The sequence below is a fragment of the Artemia sp. Qi Xiang Cuo genome, chromosome 5 (genome assembly GCF_049724085.1).
Source record: "Artemia sp. Qi Xiang Cuo chromosome 5, ASM4972408v1, whole genome shotgun sequence".
NCBI classification, from domain to species: domain Eukaryota; kingdom Metazoa; phylum Arthropoda; class Branchiopoda; order Anostraca; family Artemiidae; genus Artemia; species Artemia sp. Qi Xiang Cuo.
Window position 1 is genome coordinate 43876931 of NC_142798.1, and position 25535 is coordinate 43902465.

Below are 25535 nucleotides of genomic sequence, written 5' to 3' on the forward strand. Positions count from 1 at the left end.
TTTCTTGTTTCCAGTCTTAGAATTAAAATATCCAAATCTAATTTTACTTCTTAGGCTGCATAAGGTGGTCTGAGCGTTGTGTTTGGTTGAATTCAATATAGCCTAATTATTGTACAAACTGTGTTTGATTTAGAACCAATGCTTGGGATTTTGCTAAAACTAAGATTTTAATTCAACAGTAATTAGAGTTAATACACTCGAAAGAATTTTCCCAGGAGAGTGTTCAAAATATTACATACAAATGAAAATAGGATAGGAAAATGAATATACATCAGAGGCATAACTGGGCTCTCTTTATTTCTGGCTCTTATAACTCTTTTATTTGTGATTTTGACTTGAGTGTTTGCTATGTATGGTATAAAAAAATATCATTCTGACAACCTGGTTCGTTGAGTTCAACCAGGTTGAGTTGAGTTCAACCTTTTGGTTGAGTACGTCATCCAACTTAATATCCTAGCCGTTTTTAATTAATTTTATATTCGCCTTTTTGGAAACTTGGATGTAAATACAATAGTGCTATGTTATATTCTAAACCTAAAAAAAAAAATTCTGCTTATAGTATCATGTGAGACAGACATTGCATTTAACTGGTAATTTTGATCCTTCAGATGAAGCTTCCACAGCTTGACTCCGAATCTTCTAAAAAAAAGGGAAAACCCTATGTAGTTTAACCAAAATAGATAATTTGGAAAATGTGAAGTTTCACATAATTTTTTTTTTTTAACTTCCCATTGAAGTTAACACTTTAAAAAAGAAGAATGTAAAAAGGATGAACCGGAACACAAAAGAACAAAATGGTTGTTTAATATAATAGTGAAAAAATTATTTGTGATTTTTGTGTCATTTGTGAATGGTAAGAAATATTACTTGTGAGAAATGTCATTACTACAATTGTATTCATTTATGTACGGCAAACAACGATGGTAAGCTACATAATCTCATGCTCATAAAAGAAGCGGTCTTTTTTCGTAGGAAGGGTAGGGTGAACAAAGGGCTGCTTTACAATTCTTTCTAAACTAAGAGGTTCTGTCATTTTCAAATATATCATCCTTCAAAAATTCTAAAGCTAGGACAGGATGTGCTGTCACACTAACTCTTTGGTTGCTAAAACTACTAACTACTACTACTAACAACTCACCGCAGCACCAAGCCGTCTGAGGCCAACACTGCTATGCACGATCCTCCGCCATCCCATTCGTTTCAAAGGTTACCTTTTTACGCCCTCTCATGAAGTTCTTATTTCCTTTAAATCTTTCTCTATGACGTTCTCCCACCCCAGACAGGGACGCACTGCTTTCTCTTTAGCCCTAGACGGATGGCTGAAACGAACAATTCTTCGCAATCTGTCATCCTGCATCCAAAAAACATGCCACAATCACCTCAACCTTTCTTTCATTATATACCAAGGGAGCGGTATTGAACCAAATATTTTGTATATCATTTTGTTTGAAATAAGGTAAGTCAACCGGGTACCCAGAACAATCCTTAAGCAAGTTTTCTGGAAAAAATCTAGAAAATCTTCATCCGCTTTTTGGAGCGTCCATGCTTCAGAGGAGCCATATTTGACCACTGTCATCACTGTAGCTTCTAAGATTCTAATCTTGGTTTGCAGACTTATCTTCCTATTCTTCCAGACTTTTTTTAACTGTGAAAAAACACCCTGAGCCTTGGCTATTCTATTTTTAACATCTTCACTGCTCCCACCATCTTTACTAATAATACTACCAAGGTAAGTGAAGCTGCCCACCCGATCAATCTTTCCATTACCCAACGTCACCTTTTCATCTTCACTTATTCCTAGCCTTAGTGACTTAGTCTTCCTAACATTAATTTTCAAACCAATACTAGCACCCTGAACTCGCAAAACCTCTAAAACTTCATTCATTTTGCTCACACTTTCATCTAGGATGCTTAAATCATCAGCATAATCCAAGTCCAGGAGACATTTTCCTCCCCATTTAACTCCGTGGTCTCCCATTGCCTTTCCTGTGCTCCTTAAAACAAAGTCCATCAAAATAATCCATATAAAGGAGGATAGAACACAACCCTGCTTAACTCCTAATTTAATACGAAACCAGCTGCTAACCTCATTTCCTACCTTAACCGCAACAGTGTTATTCTCATACATAGCACTAATCATTCTATTGTATTTTTCTGGTATACCATACAAGGATAAGACCTTTGCTAAAGCTCTTCTATCAATAGAATCGAACGTTTGCTCATAATTTATAAAACCGAGGACCAAAGGTGTTTGAAAACTTAGGAACTTCTCAATTATTAACCTAAGAGTGAAAATTTGGTCAACACATCCTCTACCTTTTCTAAAACCGCACTGCTCTTCTCTTAAAACTTTGTCTACGGCATCTCTCAGTCTAAAAAGTATCATATTACAAAGTAATTTGCTAACTACAGAGACCAGACTAATGCCTCGATAATTACCACACTCACTTTTATCACCTTCCTTATAAAGTGGCTTAATTAAGGCTTTCCTAAAATCGTTAGGTACTTCCCCTTTTTCAAAAAACCTATTCATAATCTTCAATAGCTTATTTCTAACCTCAGAACCACCATATTTGAGCAAGTCATTTACCACCATATCAGCAGCTGGAGCCATATTATTTTTTAATCCTTTTAGTACTGTTGCTAATTCATCCTCACAAAACAAATCTTCCTTCACATCCAAGGCATCACAAAATTTTTCATTTTCCTTTATATTTTTTCCTGCAACTCTATCTCGGTTAAGCAAATTCTCAAAATGTTCGGCCCATCTCGCTTTAGCTTTTTCCTTATCGCTAATTGCCACCCCATTCCTATCTTTAACTGGGACAAGTCCGGATTGACTACTACCTCTCAATTTATTAACGTGCCAGTACAATATTTTACTATTATGCCGTCTAGCTGCATCTTCTAAATCTTCGGCAATTTTATCCATGGCCTCCACTTCACACCTCCTTAGTTCATATTTCAATGCTTTCTCCACTTTCTTTACATTTCTTTTGTTTTCATGCGATCTATCACTCAGATAATTCTTGTACAAGTCATTTCTCCTTTCTATTAAAGCTAGAGATTTTTCACTAATATTCTTAGCTTCAGTTCTAGCTTACTTCCCTAAGACACCTTCAGCAACTTCACAAATTATTTTTCTAAAGTTATTCCAACCATCTTCCACATTATCAAATTTTAAACTCTCAAGTTTAGTATTCAACTGTTCCTGGAAAGTTTCACTCAAATTCTCATCCTGGAGTCTACTAACATCATAACTTCCAGGGAGGTAATTACCCTTCCGATATTTCAGCTTTAAATTAACCCTTGACACTACTAGATGGTGATCTTTACTTTTAACATCAATAACATCAATAACATCAATTGGTTGCTAAAAAGGGCCCTAAAACTTTAAATTTCTGTCAGAATGAGCCTTCTCCCCTGATTCTACGACTCCTAATCCAAAACAATGATTCCCAGAGCAACTAAATAATAACAAAAAGAAAAAAAACTCAACTGTGACCAGCCTTTTCGGGATCAATACGAAATCCCGCTCTTGTGCAAGTAGCAGTATAGAACCTCTGCTCTAATCCTCTCTGGCATATCGAATTTCATCGGTTAATTTTCACCAGCATAGCACTAGATTTTGGTGGTGTTTTTCTTTTCTTTTTTTTTTTATTATTATTATTATGAACAGATTCTTATACCTAAGCACATCCTCTCAGACCGGAAAACGTTTCAAAATTTACCAATCGGCTCTCAGAATGCGGCATTCTTTTTTGGGGGCGTTTTCTCCCTTTTTCTAGAACAATGGAAAAATCCACATCGCCAACGCACACCCTATTCAGGCAGAATATGTCAAAATAATTTGGAATACTATTATCAGCAAGTATTGATCGTAGTCCATTTTCCTTTCTGCTTTTCAGACAGCGCAGTCTATATTTGTGCAGTGTTCGAATTCAAGAAGTTTATAAAGCGAACTTTTACCACTAAGATTATTCGAGATAAAAGTTACCATTCCTGAATCAGCTTCAAATGGTAAGTTTCCTTGCTCGACAATTGTTTTTTTCAAAATTTTTGATAACTATGAAAAATCAAACTTTAGTAGTAACAGCAGGGAGTTGACTTATATTACAGCAAATCTGATATTAAATACACAAAATACATAGACAATAAACGTACATAAAAATTTGTCTTCAAATGTACGTTAAGAGCGAAAGCAAATTTGAAACAAATAGAAATTATCCTATAGGTGATCGGAAAGTGTCACTCCCCTCACCGAAAAAAATAACACTCCCTTTCGTTTCTTACACTAAAATACAAAAAAGTTAAGGACTGAACGTTCATTTCAACGCTTCAAGATTGAATGGTCTTATGCAAGAGCCATGTGATAAGCAGTTTGAAAAACTTCTTTATTTTATCACAATACTTCGAGAAGGAAATTGTATTGCTTTAATCATATTTGTAATAATACATTTGCTTGAAAATATTAAAATCTTTAATTCAAACCTTTTGAATGACAATCGATTGATACAATCCTGCAATTACTCACTGGCAATACATGGTGCCCCCTAAAACGCATTCAAAAAACTATTGGTCAAACTTTAGTGTAAAGAGCGGAAGTTGATAGGGCAAGAGACCTACTATATACAGGATAATTTCTGTTCCTCGTCAGAGGTTTAATGTCACTCTTTACTTTTATTTGAACAAAATCGTTTTTTGTGTAATAGTAGCTAATTAAAGCTAACTGTCCGCAGAATCTGAATTGGCTGACGTTTCCATGGCATTGAAAGGAAGAGGAGTGGTCTTTACAGGCTTTGTGAGAGACAAGCTAGACGCAAAAACACTAGGCAGAAGCCGTCATATATTATTGCCAGTTAGGTTTATAACGCTGAACCTGGTGTAAACTTCTAAGCTACCAATAAATGTAAAAACACTTACCACATCATACACGGTACGCTTTGATTCCTGTGGGTAAGTAGGAAGTCGTTCAAATAAAAATTGTACCAAATTTTCTAATATTGACTCTGCTCCTCGACGTAGCAAATCTTCAATATAAAAAGAACATTAAAGGAAAAAGAAGGCCTCCAGCAGAACATAAATTAATTTAAAGGCTAGTATAGACTACTAAAACTTTGACAAAAAAAAACCTGTGCTTAAGATACTTACATTAGATACTTACTTACATTTTACATTAGAGGCTCCAAACTGAAAAAAAAACTATGCTTCAGAGACAATCTAATCAAGGCCACTTGCCTTAATTTCCGGCCCCAATATAAGAATACATCATATTAGATCAATATTACATGAAACATCAGTATTATGAAAACCCTCCATATTAAAGAAAACACACTTGAAACTGAGAACTTCAAAATATAGTTTTCTGATAATTTAAAATCGATCGCCTAGCCCAGAAATCTCGATTGATATCATCTTGGCTCTCTTTGGGCCAAATTTTAGTTTTGTGCCGCAAAATGGCAGAAAGCATCTCTTTACCATGATGGAATATTTAGCTATTTAAAAGGAGCACTAGAACTTTTAATTTCCGTCCTAATGAGCCTTCTCCCAACTTTCTAGAACAACTGGCTCGATACAACCATCCCTGGAAAAAAAAGGAAGACATAGCGTGGGTTTTCCTACAAAAAAAAAAAACACGCGAAACTACACACTTTTTTAGATGGGAGCTTGAAACCTCTACAATAGGGTTTTCGGATATGCTGAATTTGACGGGGTCTCAATGAGATTGCTTGCCCTTTTGAGGGTGCTTCCCCTTTTTCAAAAATCAGGCAATTCTCTCAGTTTCCAAGCTTCTGATGGGTAGCATTAAATTTGATGAAAGCTCCAAATTTGGAATCACCAGAAACAAGCCAGAATCACCTGAAACAATTCTTTTGGTGCATACATTGCTATGATTTTTTTTTTTTTTAATTTCGCTTATAAAGGGTCGAACGGTAACTGCTGGAACCTGTACATTTCTCAGTAAAGCGAAAAGGGTACTCTTCCCTCTAGAGTGGGCTACCACCTGTATTTTGTTTTGGATAATTTTTTGTCCATTTCAATTTAGCATCGCTCCTTACTTTTATTTAACTAAATTCTTTCTTTTTTTTAAGCGACAAAATATCAGCTTCCAATCATCGATTGGAAATGCCGCGAAAAATTTGGTACGCATCGAAGATGATATCTTATCCTTATCAAATAATGAAGGCAATCAACAGACTAGTTTCAGCTAATCATAACAAGCAACTAAGTTACTAGTGACCATCGACGATCTTTTGTCTTTCATGCGACGTCCCAAATATGGCAGTTTAATATATATATAGGAAAGAATGGGAGCAAGCGAAATATATGTTTTTCAGACTTAAGCTCAGGTACAACACCGTCAACAAAACTAAGATATTAAAAGAAGTTAAGTTACCACAAGACTTACCAGTGACTCTTTCTTCAAAGCAGAGTTTGAAACAACTTTGCACAATTTCGCAGATATTATCATTTGAAAGAAGAATCCCACAAGGAGACAAAAAAATATCCCTAAGAACCTGAAAGAAAACAAAAATAAAATACCTGATTATGACCAATTATAACTTAAAATGGTAACAAAGCACTGTAAATAATAACGCTTTCTACCTGAGGCTACATAAATTTTCTATCTACTAACTCTTAATCTACAAACGATTATCACCAATGACACTTTAAGAACCTTGTGTTTGTTAAATCAAATCTTAGGCCGTGTGCTGCTTTATTATTTTAAAATTTTCTTTATCAAAACATAATTTAAATTCAACCGCAGATAATTGTAATTGAACAGTGACCACTTGAAAAAATTGTTGTAGCCGGTAATTCAATTGCAATTGCGTGAAAAATAAATTGACTAATTGACCAATTAAAGTGAACTTCAATTGCGGATTCAGGACATCTAGACACTACATGTACATAAGCTCCTATTTTAAATACGTAATAATGTAGATAATTATTTCAATTTAAGACCCCTTGTAAAACATTTGGTTGTATTTGTTTTTAATTGTCAATCCATTCATCAATCAATTTATTGTGCAAAATGAATAGGGAACAGATTGGCAAGAGAAGAATTATTTTCACAAGAGAAGAAAGCTTGTGGGACACTCCTAGCTTTTTCTTTTAAATGCAAAGGACAAAGATGAATAAGGAGCTGAAATAGAATTTCTTAAACCATCAGGGGAAAATTATAAAGATATTATTTAGGTTAACAGTACTTCTTCTTCACGCATTATAGTCTTTCCCTTCATAGAAAATACTTTTACTTTGTGCTTTAGGATGCGAACTAAAAAAAAATTCCATTCGAAAACAATTTGTCTTTTAGAGAGAAACTTAATGAAATTCTTTTACACCTTAAAGATTTTATATTTTCCACAGCGTTTGAATGAACAACCAAATGTACAAGTGACTAATGTATTAACTTCTGCTTACGTAGTCCTGATTACGATATTTAATACGACCTCGTGTTTTAAGGTCAATAAGATAAATCAAAGATGGCAGTAATGGTCTGAGAAGCAAGCTTTCACAGTTTTAGACTAACTATTACAGTCGACAGTGAAATCACCACGCATTTTTAACAATTTTAAGTCAGCTAATTCACACCCGGTTCTCAGCTCAATGAAGTATCATGTCAAAGAAACTCCTAGATGTCTCTTTTTCCATTGTCTTTATCCAGTTGCTTTATAACATGCGAATTTTTAGCACCAACAATCTTCCATGTTAAGGCTTAGTAAGATACGATTATAGCAGAAATGTCAATTAGAATTAGCGTAATTGGCGTTGGAAGTGGATTGGAGGAGTCACTGATACTCTCTCTACCTTTGATCGTTCGGTACAATTGTAAACAGACCCAATTACAAGGATACATACAGGCTACCAAGGAATACTTTTCGCCAAGAGGCGAAACATCTAAGCTACCGGACATACATATTTAAATTTCTTATTCAAGCATTATTTCAAAGAAACCCCGATATATTTCTTTCATCCTTTTATTACTATTTTTCCCCTCCTACATCCAATAGCTGAAAGCTTGAATTCATCTCTTAATATTTTGACTATGGGAAACTAATACCAAGTACGAAATAGTAGCTTCAATCGTGCTCTTAAAACAAGCTTTAATAAAAACAGAACCAAAACTAAATAAAGTTTACCTCTAATATTTTCATTAAAACCACTTCATCGTTACTCGAATCTGTACCACTGAATTTTGCATGACTTAAAGAGAATGCAATATTTCGGACAGCTTCAGCACACTTTGGTCTCGATGGATCTATTCAAATAAAACCTTTCTGTTATATTTAATAGAACATGACACAAATTTTCATATGATTAATACATAACAATATATATAGTCTACATTATCAAAAGCCTACAAGGTCAAGCACAAAGGGAAAAACAATGATTTAATAATCTGTCAATTTCCTTTTTTTTTATTAAAAATTTCTACGTACGTATGTGGTTTAAAGTATATGCTTCTGATGGTAATTGTCTAGACTTAAACTGAAAAACAATTATTCTTCAATACATTTTCGTCATTCCTGCATACCTTCAGATTTTCCTAAATTAGTAAATTGCAGTTTAGTATACAGAAAAGTTCAAGCAGTGCATAAACTAAAAACTAGCATTAACCATACTTGCTCTCGAAATATATAATCCTAAATCAGCCAGAATTCATCGACTACGAAACCGGCTAAATCTTCTAATTTCCAGAAGCCGTTCAATCAACAAAGAAAGCTCCTGTCAATATCTTTAGTCATTTCATTATTTGGCGAGCTTTCTAATTTGCCATAATTCGGTAAAGAAGATTTTTATTAATGTAATCACAGCTTGAAATGAGCCAGCCCATGAGTAAAAGACAAATTAGAATTTGTCAGGTAACATTAAAGCGAGAAACAAGGCAAATACGAGGCTGATACCTCCGTGGAAATACCGTAAAAAACTTTTGATAAATCCCATAATAGATCAAATATTTGATGTGCATAACGGAGCAGTGCCTTCCTCCGGCTTAATTGTAAAAAAAAAGTGGTGGTGGTTGCATTAAAATTTGACGGGCATTACCCTCAAACAGGATTGGTGAGAATATATCAAGGATTGGTGAGAATACTTTAATGAAAGTTGGGGAAAACGTATTTAACTCAACCACTAAACTGATTTTAACTAAAAGCAGATTATGTTTAAATCTAACAATCAAGTTTACTGTCCCTTTCGGTAGCGGAAATAAAATCGATCAACGGATGTCACCAAACGCATAATTTCTTTCTTATTTTTTTTATAACTGGAAATACCTCTCACAGATGACTAAGAGAGAAGAAGAGAAAATAACTCGAACATCAGAAAGACATGCAAGTGTCATGCATCTTAAGCATGCTTTATGTGGTTCATAGTGCTACATAATCTCTCGTTCATAACAAGAGTAAACAGGAGAGCATTCGTCACATCAATAATTATGGCAAGTTCACTGAATAGACTAAGAAAGCTTGGACTGAACACTGAAAATATCGAACTGGCAAATTGGCATCAGCTGACAGAGATTAAGCCACTGTAGCTTACAAGGCAAGGACTAGGTTGCCGATTCCAAATGTTGGACAGAAACTACACGAATTGTGTACTTTTTCTTGGAAAAAAAATCTAGTGTTTCTGAGTTCCAAGTTCAGCACAGAACTTCTGAAAAAGAATTGTTTTTTTATGAAGCAGTTGTCAATTTCACCAATGAATCCATCAACCGAAGGATGGCGAAGAATAGCCTCGTCACTATGATGGCCAGTAATGCTCTAAACATCCCCTCTTCGCCAAAAGACAGAACGAAGTAATACACGTGGTTTTGATGATGCATCCCCAGCCTTCGTCGTTGAGGAGGTGCATTCTTTAGCTGATACTCCAACTGAAGATGCTATTGTCCGTGATTCACTAACACATATCAGCCAGAAACAGTCTCTTCTGCTGTAAGGCAAACTTCTCTTTGATGATTGGATCAGTGAAAAGCATTGAAGTAGTAGATATGTGGAATCGGGTTCTCAGGTGGATCAGAATGGAGTGGCAAAGGTTTTTCCCTCACAGCAAGCAGCGCATAAACGAAATGGTAAAACACTATCTTTTAGAATCTTGGCTACAGCTGCAATTTCAGGATTGGCTCTCCAATCCATTTGCAGTTTTATATTGCAAACTGCCTTATACCAGTAGCCCCGTATAGTGCCATCAGCCTCTGCAACTTGAGAGCCTCTAGCCCAAACTCTTTTTGAGCTCTGAGAAATAGCTCGTGGTATTTCAAATTCAGGGTAAAAACACATGTAGTGACTTTGCACAAAAAGTTGAAAAAAAAATTTTTTCCCTAGATTGGTTGGATTAGGACCGAATATAGCCTATGTGTGTGACAATTAATACACAATGCTCGAGATGAATTCTACTACCAACCCGACTTTAGGCTGCTCTCAATTTCATGTCTCACTCACACCTAACGCTCTATCATAACACTGACCCACAACGATCACAATTTAACTTTTTCCGAAGAACCCACCCGTCAATGGATACGTCAATCACAGGAAACTACGTTTTCCTCACTGTAGACTCCAGGTAGTTGTTTACACCAAGCCATTGACGGGAGTCAAGTAGAAAACAAAACTAGGCTATTGTTTTCCGATAGGCGTTTAAACTCATCAATAATAATGAGCTAGAAAGGGCCAATCTTATCATTGGTATATTTTTGAATCGAAAGAGCAATGAAATTATAACCTTGTTTGTAATATCAGTGAGCTCTAATACCTGGTTCACTCCCTCTCGAAGTTGAGGATCCATTTTTCCGTCAATTTAATAAGCTACTGACTTTCATTGTTGATTTGAGTTATGGTTCTCATCATCACCACTGGATGCTAAGTCCTCTTTATTTGAAGCTTGGTTGCCAGTATTAATAATCAAACAAGGTTCCTATCTCAGATGACCTCTGCCTTCCCCTGGCTCGACCATTGATTACCAAACGAAGGAATGGATCCATATAATTCACTGCTAAATTTGGTCCATGCTACCGTATCTCTTTGGTGGATGACAACCCCATATTGCACAAACATTTTTCTTGCGTCTTTCCATCTCCTTATTTAATTGCGCACAAAAGGAATTTTACTTGCAGTTTCGCCGGGCCAGGTGTTTTTCCCACCAAAAGGACTGCACCAAAAACGATATGAATACGGAATATTCCACTTAAAAAAAAACTATATATAAAAAAAGCCAGTGTTAAAACAACAAGACGAAGTTTGGAGGTACTTGTTCGCTTTGGCTGGGTATGATCCTGTGCTGGGTGCTGAAGTCGGTCCTAACGACTATCCCAGCAGCTTCAAAAGTAACGCTTATACTTTCAATACCGGATGCAAATCGCCTTTATCGATTGCACCTCTGGCGGTAGAGCTTCTATTGCAGTTAGTTGCCATCCAGTAAGAAGGAAACAAAATATGCGAATTACATGTTCCCCTCTCCCCCCCCCCCTTTCAAATATAAGAAATATAAGCAACAAGATCTCGTTGTTTTATGACAAAAGAAAAAGCCTGTGACAGAGTTTCAATATACAACACATTAGCTAAAGACTGGAAATGTCATTAGAAAATGCCCCATAGTCGGAATTATTCTCCGTTCAATTCGGATGATACTGCTCGGTGAAATATCAAAACAAACGCATACTATCGTTAATTAATCTTTTTATCCTTTGCTTCAACCAGTTTTTTTGCGCTTGAAGGAGCTCAAAATGGTTGGCTGGAGTCTGCGCGTAAGTCAAAATAATTCTTCGCAAGCAATATTTTCTTTACATTGTACTGCAATAAACTAGAAATGCAAGTAGTCTAAAAACAAAGCTATCAATTAAGCAGTATTTTATCACGGGGAGTGAAAACTTCTCCTTTTTGAGTTAAAAGGTTGGAAAACTGATCCACTATTCATCATTCTGTTGGTGCTAGAGGGACAAAAGAGCAATGCCGTTAAATGCTTACAGAGATTTTGGCAAACTGAAGGACAACAAAAGAGTTTTATGCATACAACAAATCTATAGAAAAAAATTACTAAACATTGTAATTTTTCTGCTGCAATACTGCAAATAATCTTGGAGTTCATGTTAGCCCGGCAGCCGAATTGATAGCTGTTTTCCAATTGATTGATATTTTTAGACTTAAAATTTTACGAGAGTCGACTATTTAAAATATACTATGAAATATAATAGAAGGTTAATAAAAAAAATCTATCAAACACTAATATATATCTTCTCGAGATCAGAACTTTAATCACACGATTTAGGAATACCTACAAAAACTACATTTTGATCAGAAAGGTCCCTTACTTTCATATCTGGTCTCCAAAAAAAACACTCCCTCATTCCCCTCCCCCATAGTGAATATCCAAAAGCGCGGGCATTTCTCTCAATCCTGTGGAAGTCCAACATTATTAGCAAAGGATTTTTACTTTAGCTTTTAAGACAAGTACAAAACAGTTGAATTAATCTAAATTTATGACTGAAACGACCTGAAGCAGTATCTCTCATCAGCAAGACAGAGAAAAACTTCGCATTGTACAAATACATACGACTGTTGTTGTTGCAGGTAGGATTCCCACCCATGGAAAATTCTCAAGATTTTTGTTGTTGTGCTGCTCAAGCAAATTGGTGAGAAAGTGCTCGAAACCCTTTTTGGCTGAAAAAAATTGCTAGTCCTCACGTCATAAAGTCATTCCTCTAACTATGGAGTATTAAGAGATAAGTTGATTACATGGATATAGGAGTTAATGACTGCTTTGTTGTTGCAGTATGTTTGTTTTTTGTGAAACCACAGTTAATGAAAACCATTAAAAAGGCCAGTCTCAATGAAATGATGAAACAATTCAATCGTCCATTTCAATCCTGGCTGTAAATCTATAATATGAGGTCATTCGGTTACTTATATTAACACCACCCATAAGGTAATAATTTTAAGATGATTCAGGGGCAGACGATTAACAATACGCGTTTATTGTCGCGCCAATTTACTGATGCTACTTTTTGATTCTTTTTTTATGCGGATTACAAAGGTGTCGTGACGAAACGTAAACAAATCTCTACCCAGACTTGACCAGAAAACTGTTCATGTCCATTCGAGTCTTAATTGTAGTGGCACAGGCATTTAGTACTGCTTGAATCAGCAGGTCCAGCAAATTGACCAGCGTGAAACATATCAGAAGTAAATCCATAAATAATACATTCAGCAACAACTCTAATGCTCTTGGTTTAACAAACTTTTAAAATCTAGAACCAATGCAAACAAAATAGCAGGCATATAATTTTTTAGATATAGAGGATTAGGCCTCTCAGACAAATACTTATTCAGGGAGAACACTACATTAACTGGGAAATTTTTTAAAGCCTGCAGCCAGTGGTACAACTTTCCAAAGCCTATTAGCCCCCTGCTACTCTTTTCACATTTGGTCATCACGCACAAGTTTGTGGCTGTGATGATAATAAACGATTTACTCCTTTATACAGGCAATTGACTCGTTCAAATTCACAATATGCAATAAGAAATCGATAGAAGTTACATAGCCAACACCTTTTGTACTAAAAAATGCAGCATTGTCGAGCGCTAAAAAAGACAGCTACTCTCATAGTAAATCCGCTTAAATCTGCAGCTTCAAACAAAAGATACTTCATATTATGATAAAAAGTAACTTACCTATTAATCTGAGTTTTATAAATTTACCAATGGAAGTTAAAGCCAGTTCAGTTACTGGACCAGATATATTTTCTGCTTTAACAACATCTAGGAATGGTCCTAAAAACAGACATTGCTTAAATAAAGTAAAACGCTCAAACTTAAATAAGATGTATACTAACTAAATGTTCAAAACGATTAAACCACTTAACGACATTAATTGAGAAAAAGAAAGAAGGAGAGAGATCCATTAATGTCGTAAAGCCTCTCTCTCTCTCTCTCTCTCTCTCTCTCTCTCTCTCTCTCTCTCTCTCTCTCTCTCTCTCTCTCTCTCTCTCTCTCTCTCTCTCTCTCTCTCTCTCTCTCTCACTCTCTTTTGTGAAATTAACTATTAAAAAAAACAAGTTTTTTTAACTGGAAGTAAGGAGCGACATTAAAACTTAAAACAAACAGAAATTATTATTATTATTATTCATTTATTGCCCGTCAAAAAAAGGTACAAAAGGTATAGTAGACGGAGTAATCACTAAAGAAAACAAAAAAGAAAAAAAAGAAGGACAAAAACACACATTGAAAATTCAAACACATGACAAAAGAAAACTCTTCATTACATTAATACGAACAGTTAATATATGCCTTACATTAATACAAAAAAAAAAACTAGTGTGAACAAACTGGTGTCCATGGATGATTAAAGTTACTTTGAAAACGGGATAGAGATTTATTAATGCTAATATTAGGGTCAGATAGCTTATACAAATGAATAATTTTATGGTTTTTTGTACAAGGGGGCAAATGTAGGAGATATTTAGCAAATCTGAAGAAGATTGATCATAGGTGCTTTTTATCTGTAACTGTAAAGAATCTCCAGAAAGAAGCAATGTAAAGCAGATGAGGAAGGGCTGTTGCGTTGTAAATGGATGCTAGAATATAACAGTTGAAATGTAATTTGCTTTTTATAATTACAGCGTAAAAAATGCTAATTTTTATGCTCAATGTGAGAAATCAGCAAGCAATATGTGTGGCCTATAGATGTGCCAATTGGGAGGCCTATGTATGTAATATGGTCTGAGGGTTTAACAAGAGAACCGTCCATATTCATAAGAGAAGTAGAGGGATTTCGCCAATTGAAAAGGATTACTTTGGATTTCTCAAGATTAAAAGACAGGCCGATTTTAGCATATTCATCTTTGAAAAATTTGAACGTCTGCTCAGTCCACTTGGTCGTGCGGCTGAGATTCAGGATCTCATCAGCAAAACAGATAAGAGACATATCGATTCTCCCAAAAATGCAAGAAGGAAGACACTTTGCCTGCGTTTCAAGGCCACTATTATTGAACAGGGTTGGGGAAGTGATAGCTCTCTGTCTGGTCCCTTTCTTAACAAGGATGGGGTACTGAAGATTCACAAGCATATTCGAGGGAATCGAAGAGTTTGGCCTCACACGAGAATTAATGCAATTATATAGGGAAGGATGAAGAGCTGACTGCAGGGAAAAACGGGATGGAAGTTTTAAACGCACTTTTAGATTCCTATATAAATCCCTGAGAACACGGAAAACTGATGGGTTTACGCCTCGCCTTGCCATATGAAGAAGCATGGACGAATGAATTAAGGAATCGAACGCACGTCTAACGTCATGTCCGGCGAGGATCACACTTTCTCCTGAAGATTCAGCGTCGGCGAGGGCAGTAAAAACTGCTGTAAGAGCATGAGAACAGCCAAGATTAGCCTGAAAACGGAATTGATATGGGGGACCGTAACATTTTTGTCTTAACTCCTCAATAAAAAGAAGATCAAAAAATTTGCATGTCGTAGTAGATACGGTGATGGAACGGAAAGAGGAACATTGAAGCTCAGATTTCTCTTTGTTGGGAATTAGAGTCAGATCACCTATGCAGAACGAGGATGGAACAATACATGTAACAAATATCATTTGCATGAGAAGGCTGAGGTGACGCACCAATAGATAACTTCCATTAATGATGTGTAGAGTGCTCACCTTATCTATCCCACAAGACGCTTTCTTTTTAAGTTGGGAAATGGCTTTTATAATAGCGTTACAAGTAACAACAAAATCAAGGTCAGGAGATTCATCAATGAATTTGCAGAGCTCGTCACAAAATTGTGACTCTAAAACAGGATCAGGCTCAGAAAATTCATTTGAAAAATGGGATATCCACTCAGACAAAGGAATGTCCTTCGGGTCTGGCAAATTTGAGGAGATAGTACGAGGTAATAGCTTCCACAGAAGATCAGGTGAATTCCTGACCTTCTCGGAATAAAGTGTCTGCATTTTAGATCGATGAAGGGCAAGTTCCTTAGCAAAACATTTTTTTGACACTTTTCTCAGTTCATTGACTATTCCTTGACGGGGGCATAGGCAATCTCTCCATAATTTGTACCAAATTTTAGCACGGTCACAAGCTTCAGACAGCACTAGATTTCCTGACCACCCGGAAACTTGTGTACCAACACGTATTTTTTTAAGAGGAACTGCCCTTTTTTCAGCACACAAAAGTGCATGGCAGATTTCTGCGGAGTGTATATCAAGAGTTAATCTAATCTCATTAATGTCTTTATTAGAAGACTTTTGCAGAAGATGAAATGGAACCCGGATCTTGTATAGGATACTATCTGAAACTTCGATGTACTAAGATGTGTCAATATTATTCCAATCGCAAGAAGTATACCACTTGTGCTGGTGAGCAGTATAAGCCTGTAACACTGGAATTTGAGAAGTTTCTCGTTTGAAACTAGAAGCGATAGGAAGATGGTCTGAAACTTGAAATTTGGAAACTACCTCAACACAAGGTATATCAAGGTTATATGACACAACATGGTCGAGGTTAGATATGCAAGAGGAAGAATGAATGTAAGTAAACTGAGCAGATTTCTGTTGAACTTTAAAATCATCACCAAATATTCCTAATAGTAAAGAAGCCGTATATGAAAGGGGCTGTCCCCTCCTCAACGCCTAGCTCTTTACACTAAAGTGTTTTATTGTTTTAAAAAATAAAGTTATAGACAGAGTCAAACTTTAGCGTAAAGAGCGAGACGTTGAGGAGGGGACAGTCCCTTTCATATACGGAATAATTTCTGTTCGTTTTAAGTTTTAATGTCGCTCCCTACTTTCATTAAAAAAAAGTTGTTTTTTTTATTTGATTTCTGATCGTTTTTGAATTAATCCAGCTTTGATTTTGGCTCACCGTACACGAATAATTAAAACAAAATTTGCATATTAATTTTACTTTTTTTTGGCTAAATGGCTTTCTCGAAATTTTATTCTGACGCAACTTACGAATTAACTTACGTAACGAACTTCTATATTCGTATATCGTATTTTTAATACGTATATTAGGGGGTTTGCCCCCAAGTCAATACCTTGCTCTTTACGCTAAAGTTCAAATTTTGTTCCAATTCTTTAAGAATGACCCCTTAATCACAAAGGCCGTTAATTAGAATAATAGCTCTGATGAAAGTACAGAAAAAAAACTTTAGCGTAAAGAGCAAGGTGGGCGAACCCTATCATATACGTAATAATTTCTGTTCGTTTTAAGTTTTGATGTTGCTCTTTACTTTCAGTTGAAAAAATTGCTGTTTTTTTTATTTAATTTCTGACCGTTTTTTAAATAATGCTGGTAAATCGGCGCCCCGTTCATAGCAACGTCCCTTCCCCCATTAGAACTTCCTCCATGGAAAGATCCTCCCACGTAATCCCCGACGCCCCCCCCCCCAAATACCAGAAAAAATCCCCCCTGAAAAATTCTGTATGCTTCCCAATAACCAATACTATACGTAAACATTGGGCAAAGTTCATTACTTGCAGACCTTTCCCCAGGGACTGTGGGGGATTAAGTCATCCTCAAAGACATAATTATTGTATTTGTCGACCATGCTGAACAAAATGGCTATCTCAAAATTTTGATCGGATAACTTTTGGGGAAAAATGAGCGTGGGAGGGGGCCTAGTTGCCCACCATTTTTGGGTCACTTGAAAAGGGCACTAGAACTTTTCAAATGAGCCCTCTCGCGATATTTTAGGAACACTGGGTCGATACGATCACCCCTGGGGAAAAAAAATAAAAATAAACACACATCTGTTCTCTTTCTTCTGGCAAAAAAAATTCCACTTTTTTGCAGATACTTCTTGAGCTTGAAACTTCTATAACAGGGTTCTCTGGCACGCTGAATCTGATGGTGTGATTTTATTAAAGTTCTATGACTTTTGGGGGGTGTTTCCCCTTTTTTTGAAAATAAAGCAAATTTTCTCAGGCGCGTAACCTTTGATGGGTAAGACTGAACTTGATGAAACTTATATATTTGAAATCAGCATAAAAATTTTATTCTTTTGACGTATCTATTAATATCAAAATTCCGTCTTTTAGAGTTTTGGTTACTATTGAGCTGGGTTGCTCCTTACTTACTGTTCGTTACCATGAACTGTTTGATTATCTACCTCTGCGCTAAAAATCTGCTGGTGGAAGGCAGTAAAAAGCTGGCAGTAAGAAGTTCATGAGCCCACTCTACTTCTCCAGTCATATATATTAAAAGCTTTTGCTGGACTCCACTTAGGCATAACCTGCATACCTTTCTAATAGAACTTTAACAGGGATGGCAGCAAGAGGGTCAGGGGTTGTTGAAGGGGTCAGGGACCTACTCCATGACTCCAATAACCCAGATGTCAAATCCTCAGGTGAGTCTGCTTCAGACAATATGCCATATGTCAACCTTTGTGCTAAAAAAGTTGGCAGTGGGATGGGCAGGGGGCTATTGCAAGCGCCATAGGTCCACTTTTCTTGTATATCATAGAGATCACAAAATATAAATATTAGACAGTATGATCGTCCCCTATATCACCCATTATAAAAACCGAGACCAAGGTGCGAGTGCTCCAGAGAACGTAAAAACATAAGCAACATTAGATCTTTTCACAGGTAGACAAGTCAGATTTCCCTTGAACACAAAACTTGGCTTCAACGTTGGAACACTAAATTTTAAAGGAACTAATTTTGAACTAACTTATTCCAATACATATATGGAAATCGGTAATTAGCACTGCAATGTTATTATTTGATGTTTTTAGGAATTACAAGTAGGTTTCAAAGTCTAGAGTTGGTTTCAAAGACATTTTGGGAAAGTTTCTGCCAAAATACATGTTCCAGGGTAATTGGACCGCTGGTGCCAGATCAAATGAGAGGAGCTGCTGTTTGTACGCGCCAATGAAAGAGTATGTGGGAGGAGGCGTTTGTTCGCACCAAGAATGAAGAGCCAGAAATCGTCTGCGGTGAACTTACTGCTAATTATCTTTATACAGTGATAGAAATTAACAATACTTGTGTGATTCTTCAAACACAGATAAAAAGTTGGCAGTAGGAGGGTTAGCAGTTTTGGAGGGGTATGCGACCACTTAATAGTTCTAATAAAACAGATTAAAATAAGATCTTGCCTGATTCCGTGTCAAACAAGGTGTAACATGCTGAACTTTGCGGTAAAAATTAGGTGGGTGTTAGCAGGTACAGGGGCTGTAACAGGGCCAGAAGCACACTTTGCTGCAGCAAACTAAAAACACTGCTTCAAATATTACCAACTGATGTTTTAAAAGTTTCACTAAAAGTCAGAAAGGTGAGAAAATTCGCTTAAAAATGCATTTAGTGGAAAAATCTAAGTATTATAAAAGAAATATCTTACCAAGTGCTTGACTGATGTCTTGATCCAAAGTTTCAGGAGCTTTTATGAGCCGATCGCGCAAGTTCTTTAATGCAATCACAAATGGGTTATGTTCATATTCCTGAAAGACAAAAAGGTTGTTTTAGCAAGAGCTCCACCACATTCATTCAATTTCTTAACCATGCAATGACAGATTAAGCTAAAAATAAGCAATCGTCTGTGCCTTCTAACAAGATTAAAACTCAACTGTACTTCATTATCCTAATCAGCTCAATTTACATTTTAGAGTAAACTAGGGTCTAATAGTAGGGGAAAATATGCAAAAAGGGGCATAACCTGGAACAATTTGCAAAAATTGCATTCTTAACTATTAAATAACAACATATTCAAAAGCGGAACTCGTATCTTGCTGTGAAATACATTTTTTTTTACTCTATTGTTAATTTTGAAAAAAGGGAAAATGGAAAATTTTGTAAAGTAAGTGTTGAATAGGTCTTCACGGTGTATATTAGTGTTGGATTGTGGAGACGTTTCCACGCTACTTTCTATGTTTAGTTGCATGAGATAAATCCAGAAAAAAAAAACTATTTTAAACCAATCATTCTATTTGAAAAGAGCATTGAAATAAGAAATCAAATGGTATTTTTTTTTCCTATCTGATTTCAGATTTACCACACAAGTTTACCAAATTTCATCAGGATTTTTGATAATTTTGTAAGATCACTTCTGTTCTATAATAAAGATCCTCCATGGTCATTGCTGGTGCATAAGGCATTGGATTGACGTTTCAGTTCTTTTCTCTTTTTTTATGGGAACAAGCAGCAAGCTTGTCACTGCCCCTTGCAGTTGCAGCAATCAATCCCTGGGCCCTGTATTTCCAAGCAAGGCATCAATCCACTATGATATGATGGGATATTTCCCTTCTAAGCCTAGCAATAATAAAAGCAGAAAAGTCATATCATTTGATTCCCCATTCAACATTCTTTCCATTTATAATAAAAATATTTCAAATTCTTTCCTAATAGCCACAGACTGTGTTTGCAAGCTTTCTGTTAATCTTGGTTTGCATTGTTTTTTAGCTTATTTCTGGTCTGCAGTTGATTCATCAAGCCAATTTGAAAAAAAAAACAGCAAACTTTTGTATATGATTAGAAAGCATATTGAATGAAGAAAAAAATGGCATTACTGTTTTATTGTTATGGTAACCTGTTTATAAAGGGAACTGTTATAATGCAATAATATTATTGCATAATATCAAAAGAATCTTTTCTTTTATTCAAAAAACTTATTTTCATATTCTCTAGAGTCCCTTAAACTGGGATTTAGCAAAGGAGTGAGGCTCAAAACGCTTTGCTTAGACTTTACTTTTGCTGTAGGTTTATTTGTGAAAGTTTCACTTTTATAGCTAAAACTTGTCCAAGTGCATCAAATGTCAACCCTTCAGAGACAAGAGGGGTGAAGCTAGATACTTGTGACAAGACATTGCCAAAAAGTATCCCAGTTCAAATTTCAAAAACAACTCTAGCCCAATGTATTGACTGAATTCCAATTCCAAAAATACTTTTTTCTTTGCATTGGTAATAATTACAAAACTCTAGGCAGTTATGTTACTTAATCAATTTTGTCTTAGACCTGTTTCTTATGTAACAGTTGACTATTAATCATTTCCTGTTTCAAATTTAAGTTGTAAAAGGTGGCCTAACAATGAAAAATGTACCCCAAGTTAGTCACATGTCAAAAAGTTGAAGTTTGTTTTCATAAGGGGGTTTAACAAGGAAAACCAAAATAGAACACTATAACCCCTCTAAAAGGTCTTTTTATAATTATCTAATTGTGTTTTTTCATAAAACTAATTAAATATAAACAATTCCACATTGGTAAACTGACAAAAATCAATAAAAGGGAGATCCTCAAGTTCTATCATTGCATAGCTGTAAGTTGTGTACCCCTCCAAGATAAAATAATACATATATGCCTGGTTGCAGTTATAGAAAGTTTAACATTTTTTTTAAAATAATTCCAAAGCATGATCAAGATACATATTGAAAAACTAGGTCCGTTCTTTTGCACTAAGATCTTACATCTAAGATCTAATATCTTTCTGCAAAGATTTCTGTTCTTTTAAATCATCTTTGTTCTAAGATCTTACACCTCACTGATGTTAGCATAAAGTGTGAAGGACACCACCTTTCTGTTACAAAGAACAATGAGGAGAGAACTTTGATGATATACTCATCATTGTTCTTAGACCACTGATCAGAGCAGAATGATGAAAGACGTTTGCAAAAGAATGCTATAAGATGTAAGATCTTAGTGCTAAGATTTCACTTTTAAGCATTCTTTGTCAAAAGATGTTAGCACAAAGATAATTAAAAGAACAGCCTTATTAATTCAGCAAAAAGTTGTTACACAAAACTGAATAAAGGTATTACCCTAACTACATTGATAGATTGAGGAAAAATACACTTTTGACTATGCAAAGGAAAAAAAAGTATTTGTTTCACAAAAACTGTTCTAGAACCTCTGCAATAAACAGAAAAGAGTTACTCAAGTGGAAACTGACAACATGTCTAACACTATATTTTCACAATAAAAACATAAAAGATGTGTTGTCAAGAGAGCATTTGTTTTGCTAATTTTCCTATTTACAAGTTTTCTAAGGCAGCTAATTGTACTGCTGCATGCCAATCCTTGCATACCTATTTAATTATTTGTCTTAGAGATTCTAACACTAGGTTTATTTGAGTAAGAAAAGACATATTTTTTTTTTTATAAAAAGCTGAATTACACAGGGGAATTGTTTTGATAACTTAGCAAATTTATTGAATACAATCTGAAAACCTCAATTATTCAATTCAAACTTATTGTCCCATTGCTAACCTTCCTGGGGTATTAGGATTTAGATTTTCTCCTAAAAATCAACTTCTTTCAAAGATGGCAAAAGACAATCTGTACAAGCTCATCTATAATTTCACTGACACTTTATTGCCTTTGAGGCAAAACCAAGTTTTTGGATATGGATGGTACACCATTGCAGAGTGTACACACTGGGGATTAAAAAAAAATCTGTATAAGCAGTTTTGCCATGTAATTTTTTAATTTCCCCAAAGTAGGAGTCATCAGCATGCCTGGAAAAAATGACCACAAAAACTGCCTAAAACTGAAACAAAGCAATGTGAAATATGAGCTGGTGGTTGGTAATTTTTAAAATAATGTGCAAAATAACAATAAAAACAAAAGAATTTCAGATTTTTTGTTTTATAGGATTGTCCCCACAAAAAAAAGTTAAAATCCAATATTTAGACAATACTGTAAAAATAGCCATTTATGCAAACAGTTTTTGAACCTATCTTAAGTTTTTATATCTCTCATCCAACTTCTCTGCAAATCTGAAAAAAAATATGCATAAATCATTCAATATTTTTGTTTCTGATTTTTATTTATATTTGGCCCAAAGAACCAAGAACTCTGTCATTGAAAAGATAACTACAATGAGTTAAAAAAAAAAGAAAAAAAAACCTTTGATGTCATGCAGGAATTGGCGGTATATAGGCTACGCACTTTTCTTGTGCATAGCCTATATACCGCCAATTCCTGCATGACATCAAAGGACATTTTTATCTGCATGACATTTTTGTAAAAATGGCTGTATTTTTCCAGCTCAGTGGAAAGTTTGCATTGTGAATTCATATTTTACACCAGATGGAGACCTGGCATTACCAAATATAATGCCAATTGACATACAAATAGTATGAATTTTTCTATTCAATTTTATGTGTTAATGTATTTTAAAGAAACAAAAATTCTACAAAAAACTACAACAGAGAATCACAGAAATCAAACAGCCCAGAATGCATTATATTAAATGGTTTCTACCATAATCAAAATACCAACTAAAATATTTAATTAAAATTTACCAACATTGTAGTGTACCGTATATACTTTCTCATGCTAAGCTGAAAGAAGCTACAAAAGAAACCATTTCTGTTAGACCAAGAACTTGAGTCTGGTGGCTATAACAGATAAGTATCTGATTTCAATGTGATGTCACTTTTTGAGGGGTTACAGGCTCTTTTTAAAAATCACGTAGGTTTTGGCCCTTATAAGGGCTCAAAATGTAGTTTCCCCCAGAGGCAACAATTGAATTATGAAATAGCATACAAAAGACACATGGGCTCCGGCAGGGGAGCCATGCCCACCCCGGAAATTTGGGACTATAAAGTAACTATAAGGAAACCAAAGGAAAGAGAGCAGAATAGGGAAAAACCATGGGAAAAGCATGTATATATATATGGGAAAAGCATGTAGATTTTGACCATAAATAAGGAAAATAAAAGTTCCAATTTGTGACTGAGTGACCCCTTTCGGGTTTTCCACAAACGTTTTTTCTATATGATTTGGTTGGAGCAGCAACAAAAATTCAAATTTTTGTATAATTATAGAAAACACAAGGAAAACAACTTAATAAGGGGCAATTTCGGAAAAAAAAAAAAATATGCAGTCAACTTTTGCTTGTATTACAGTAGTACCCATGAGCTGATATGTGAAGCCACTATAATCAGAAATATTTATCCTCAATGGAATGCTGGGAATTTCTGTATTTTCTCCCTGAACAGACATGTTTTTGGTGTTTTATTATCATTTTTTTCCAGGAGTGATGGCATTTATGTAGTTGTCACTTTGAAAAAGATCTAATTTTTTACAGTTATGAAGTATAAAGGTGTCAAATATATTGGTTTTTGGTATTCAAAATTATATTAAAAATGTTGATTTAAAAATGTTTTATCTGATTTTCTCAATCTTAGTTTAATGTTTTACTTTGAACAAACTACTTTGATAATTTGGTGTTTGATAACCAGGTTCAAAACTGCCAATATGGTTCAAAAATATCTGTCCAATGCTTCAGCATTGCTCAAAAGAACTGAATGCTGGGAATTTATATCTTAGTTTTTGTAAGTAGGCTATTGTTTTGTGTATTTTTTGTAATTACTTACTTTTTTAATTTTTATGTACTTTTACTTTAATTGAAATACTTTTTCCATTGCCTTTACAAAAATGTTAGCCTCTAAGCTTTATGAAATAAAGAAAAAAAAACAAATTTTTCAACTGAAAATAAGGAGCAGCATTAAAACTTAAAACGAACAGAAATTATAATGCATATGAAGGTGGTTAACCCCTTCTCAACATTTTGCTCTTCATACTACAGTTTTTTGCCACTTAAAAAAGTTACTTATTGTTCTAGTTAAACAACCCTTGTGCTTCAGGAGTCACTGTTAAAGAATTTGGACAAAATTTAAACTTTAGTGTAAAGACCAGAGTGTTGAGGAGGAGGCAAACCCCCTTGTATACATAATAATTTCTGTTCATTTTAAGTTTTAATGTTGTTCCTTACTTTCTGTTGAAAGATTCATTTTTGTTGAATTTCTGAGCATTTTCTAAATAACGCCAGGATACCTGACTCCACCGCCACTAAAAAGTCCCCCTCCCCATAGAAATATCCTCTGAACAATTCAATTCTGGCAAAAATTTACCCCGGACAATTATCCTTAATGGACAATTACCAGACAATAATCTCTGCACATAAAATTTAATCAGTAAAGAGAAAGCAAGACATATAAAGAAATTTCATATAGAAGTTCTGGCTAGTTCACCCAGTGTAAAATTTCCCCTGAAAAGTTCACCCCCTGGAAACTTCCCTCTCCATGGAAAATTCTCCAAGCAGAAAATATGTCCTCCCCCCCACCAGAAAAATATATGCATACTTCCCAATAAAAAAACAGTGGACAAATTTTATAACCTATAAAACTTTCCCCAGTAGCTTTAGGGGGTCACTTTATGTCCAAAGATGCAGTTATTGGGCCTTTCAACTATGCTGAACAAAAAAGTTATCTCAAAATTTTGATCAGACAATTTTGGGACAAAAGTGGCATGGGAGGGGGTCTAGTTGCCCTCCAACTGATAGTTAGAGGGCATAGTTCTGCCCTCCAACTGTGGATATTGATAGTTTTCTCTGTGCTACCAAAACTGTTGTATTCATAAAACTTTTCAGTTCCATGAAATATAATTAAACAAATAGAAAAGGTTTTTTAACTAAAGTAAGGAGCAAGTTTAAAAATTAAAATAAATATAAATTACTCTGTATATAAAGGGGACTGCCCCCTTTTCAACACTTTGTTCATTAAGCAAAAGTTTTTTAGTGCTTTGAAAAATATTTTTTTCC

General features: G+C 35.1%; 1 protein-coding gene across 2 annotated transcripts in view; it reads right to left on the reverse strand.

The window, feature by feature from the left end:
• Positions 1 to 25535, reverse strand: part of garz (Sec7 domain-containing protein garz) — a 146625-nt gene that overhangs the window by 115094 nt on the left and 5996 nt on the right. For both annotated transcript variants that reach the window (XM_089089637.1, XM_089089636.1), the window contains exons 2-7: positions 19337 to 19436; positions 13668 to 13766; positions 8145 to 8263; positions 6410 to 6518; positions 4924 to 5030; positions 588 to 639 (exon numbers count right to left, since the gene is read on the reverse strand). In XM_089089637.1, coding sequence (XP_088945763.1) covers positions 588 to 639; positions 4924 to 5030; positions 6410 to 6518; positions 8145 to 8263; positions 13668 to 13766; positions 19337 to 19436 — 586 coding nt within the window. The remainder of the gene's footprint in view (positions 1 to 587; positions 640 to 4923; positions 5031 to 6409; positions 6519 to 8144; positions 8264 to 13667; positions 13767 to 19336; positions 19437 to 25535) is intronic.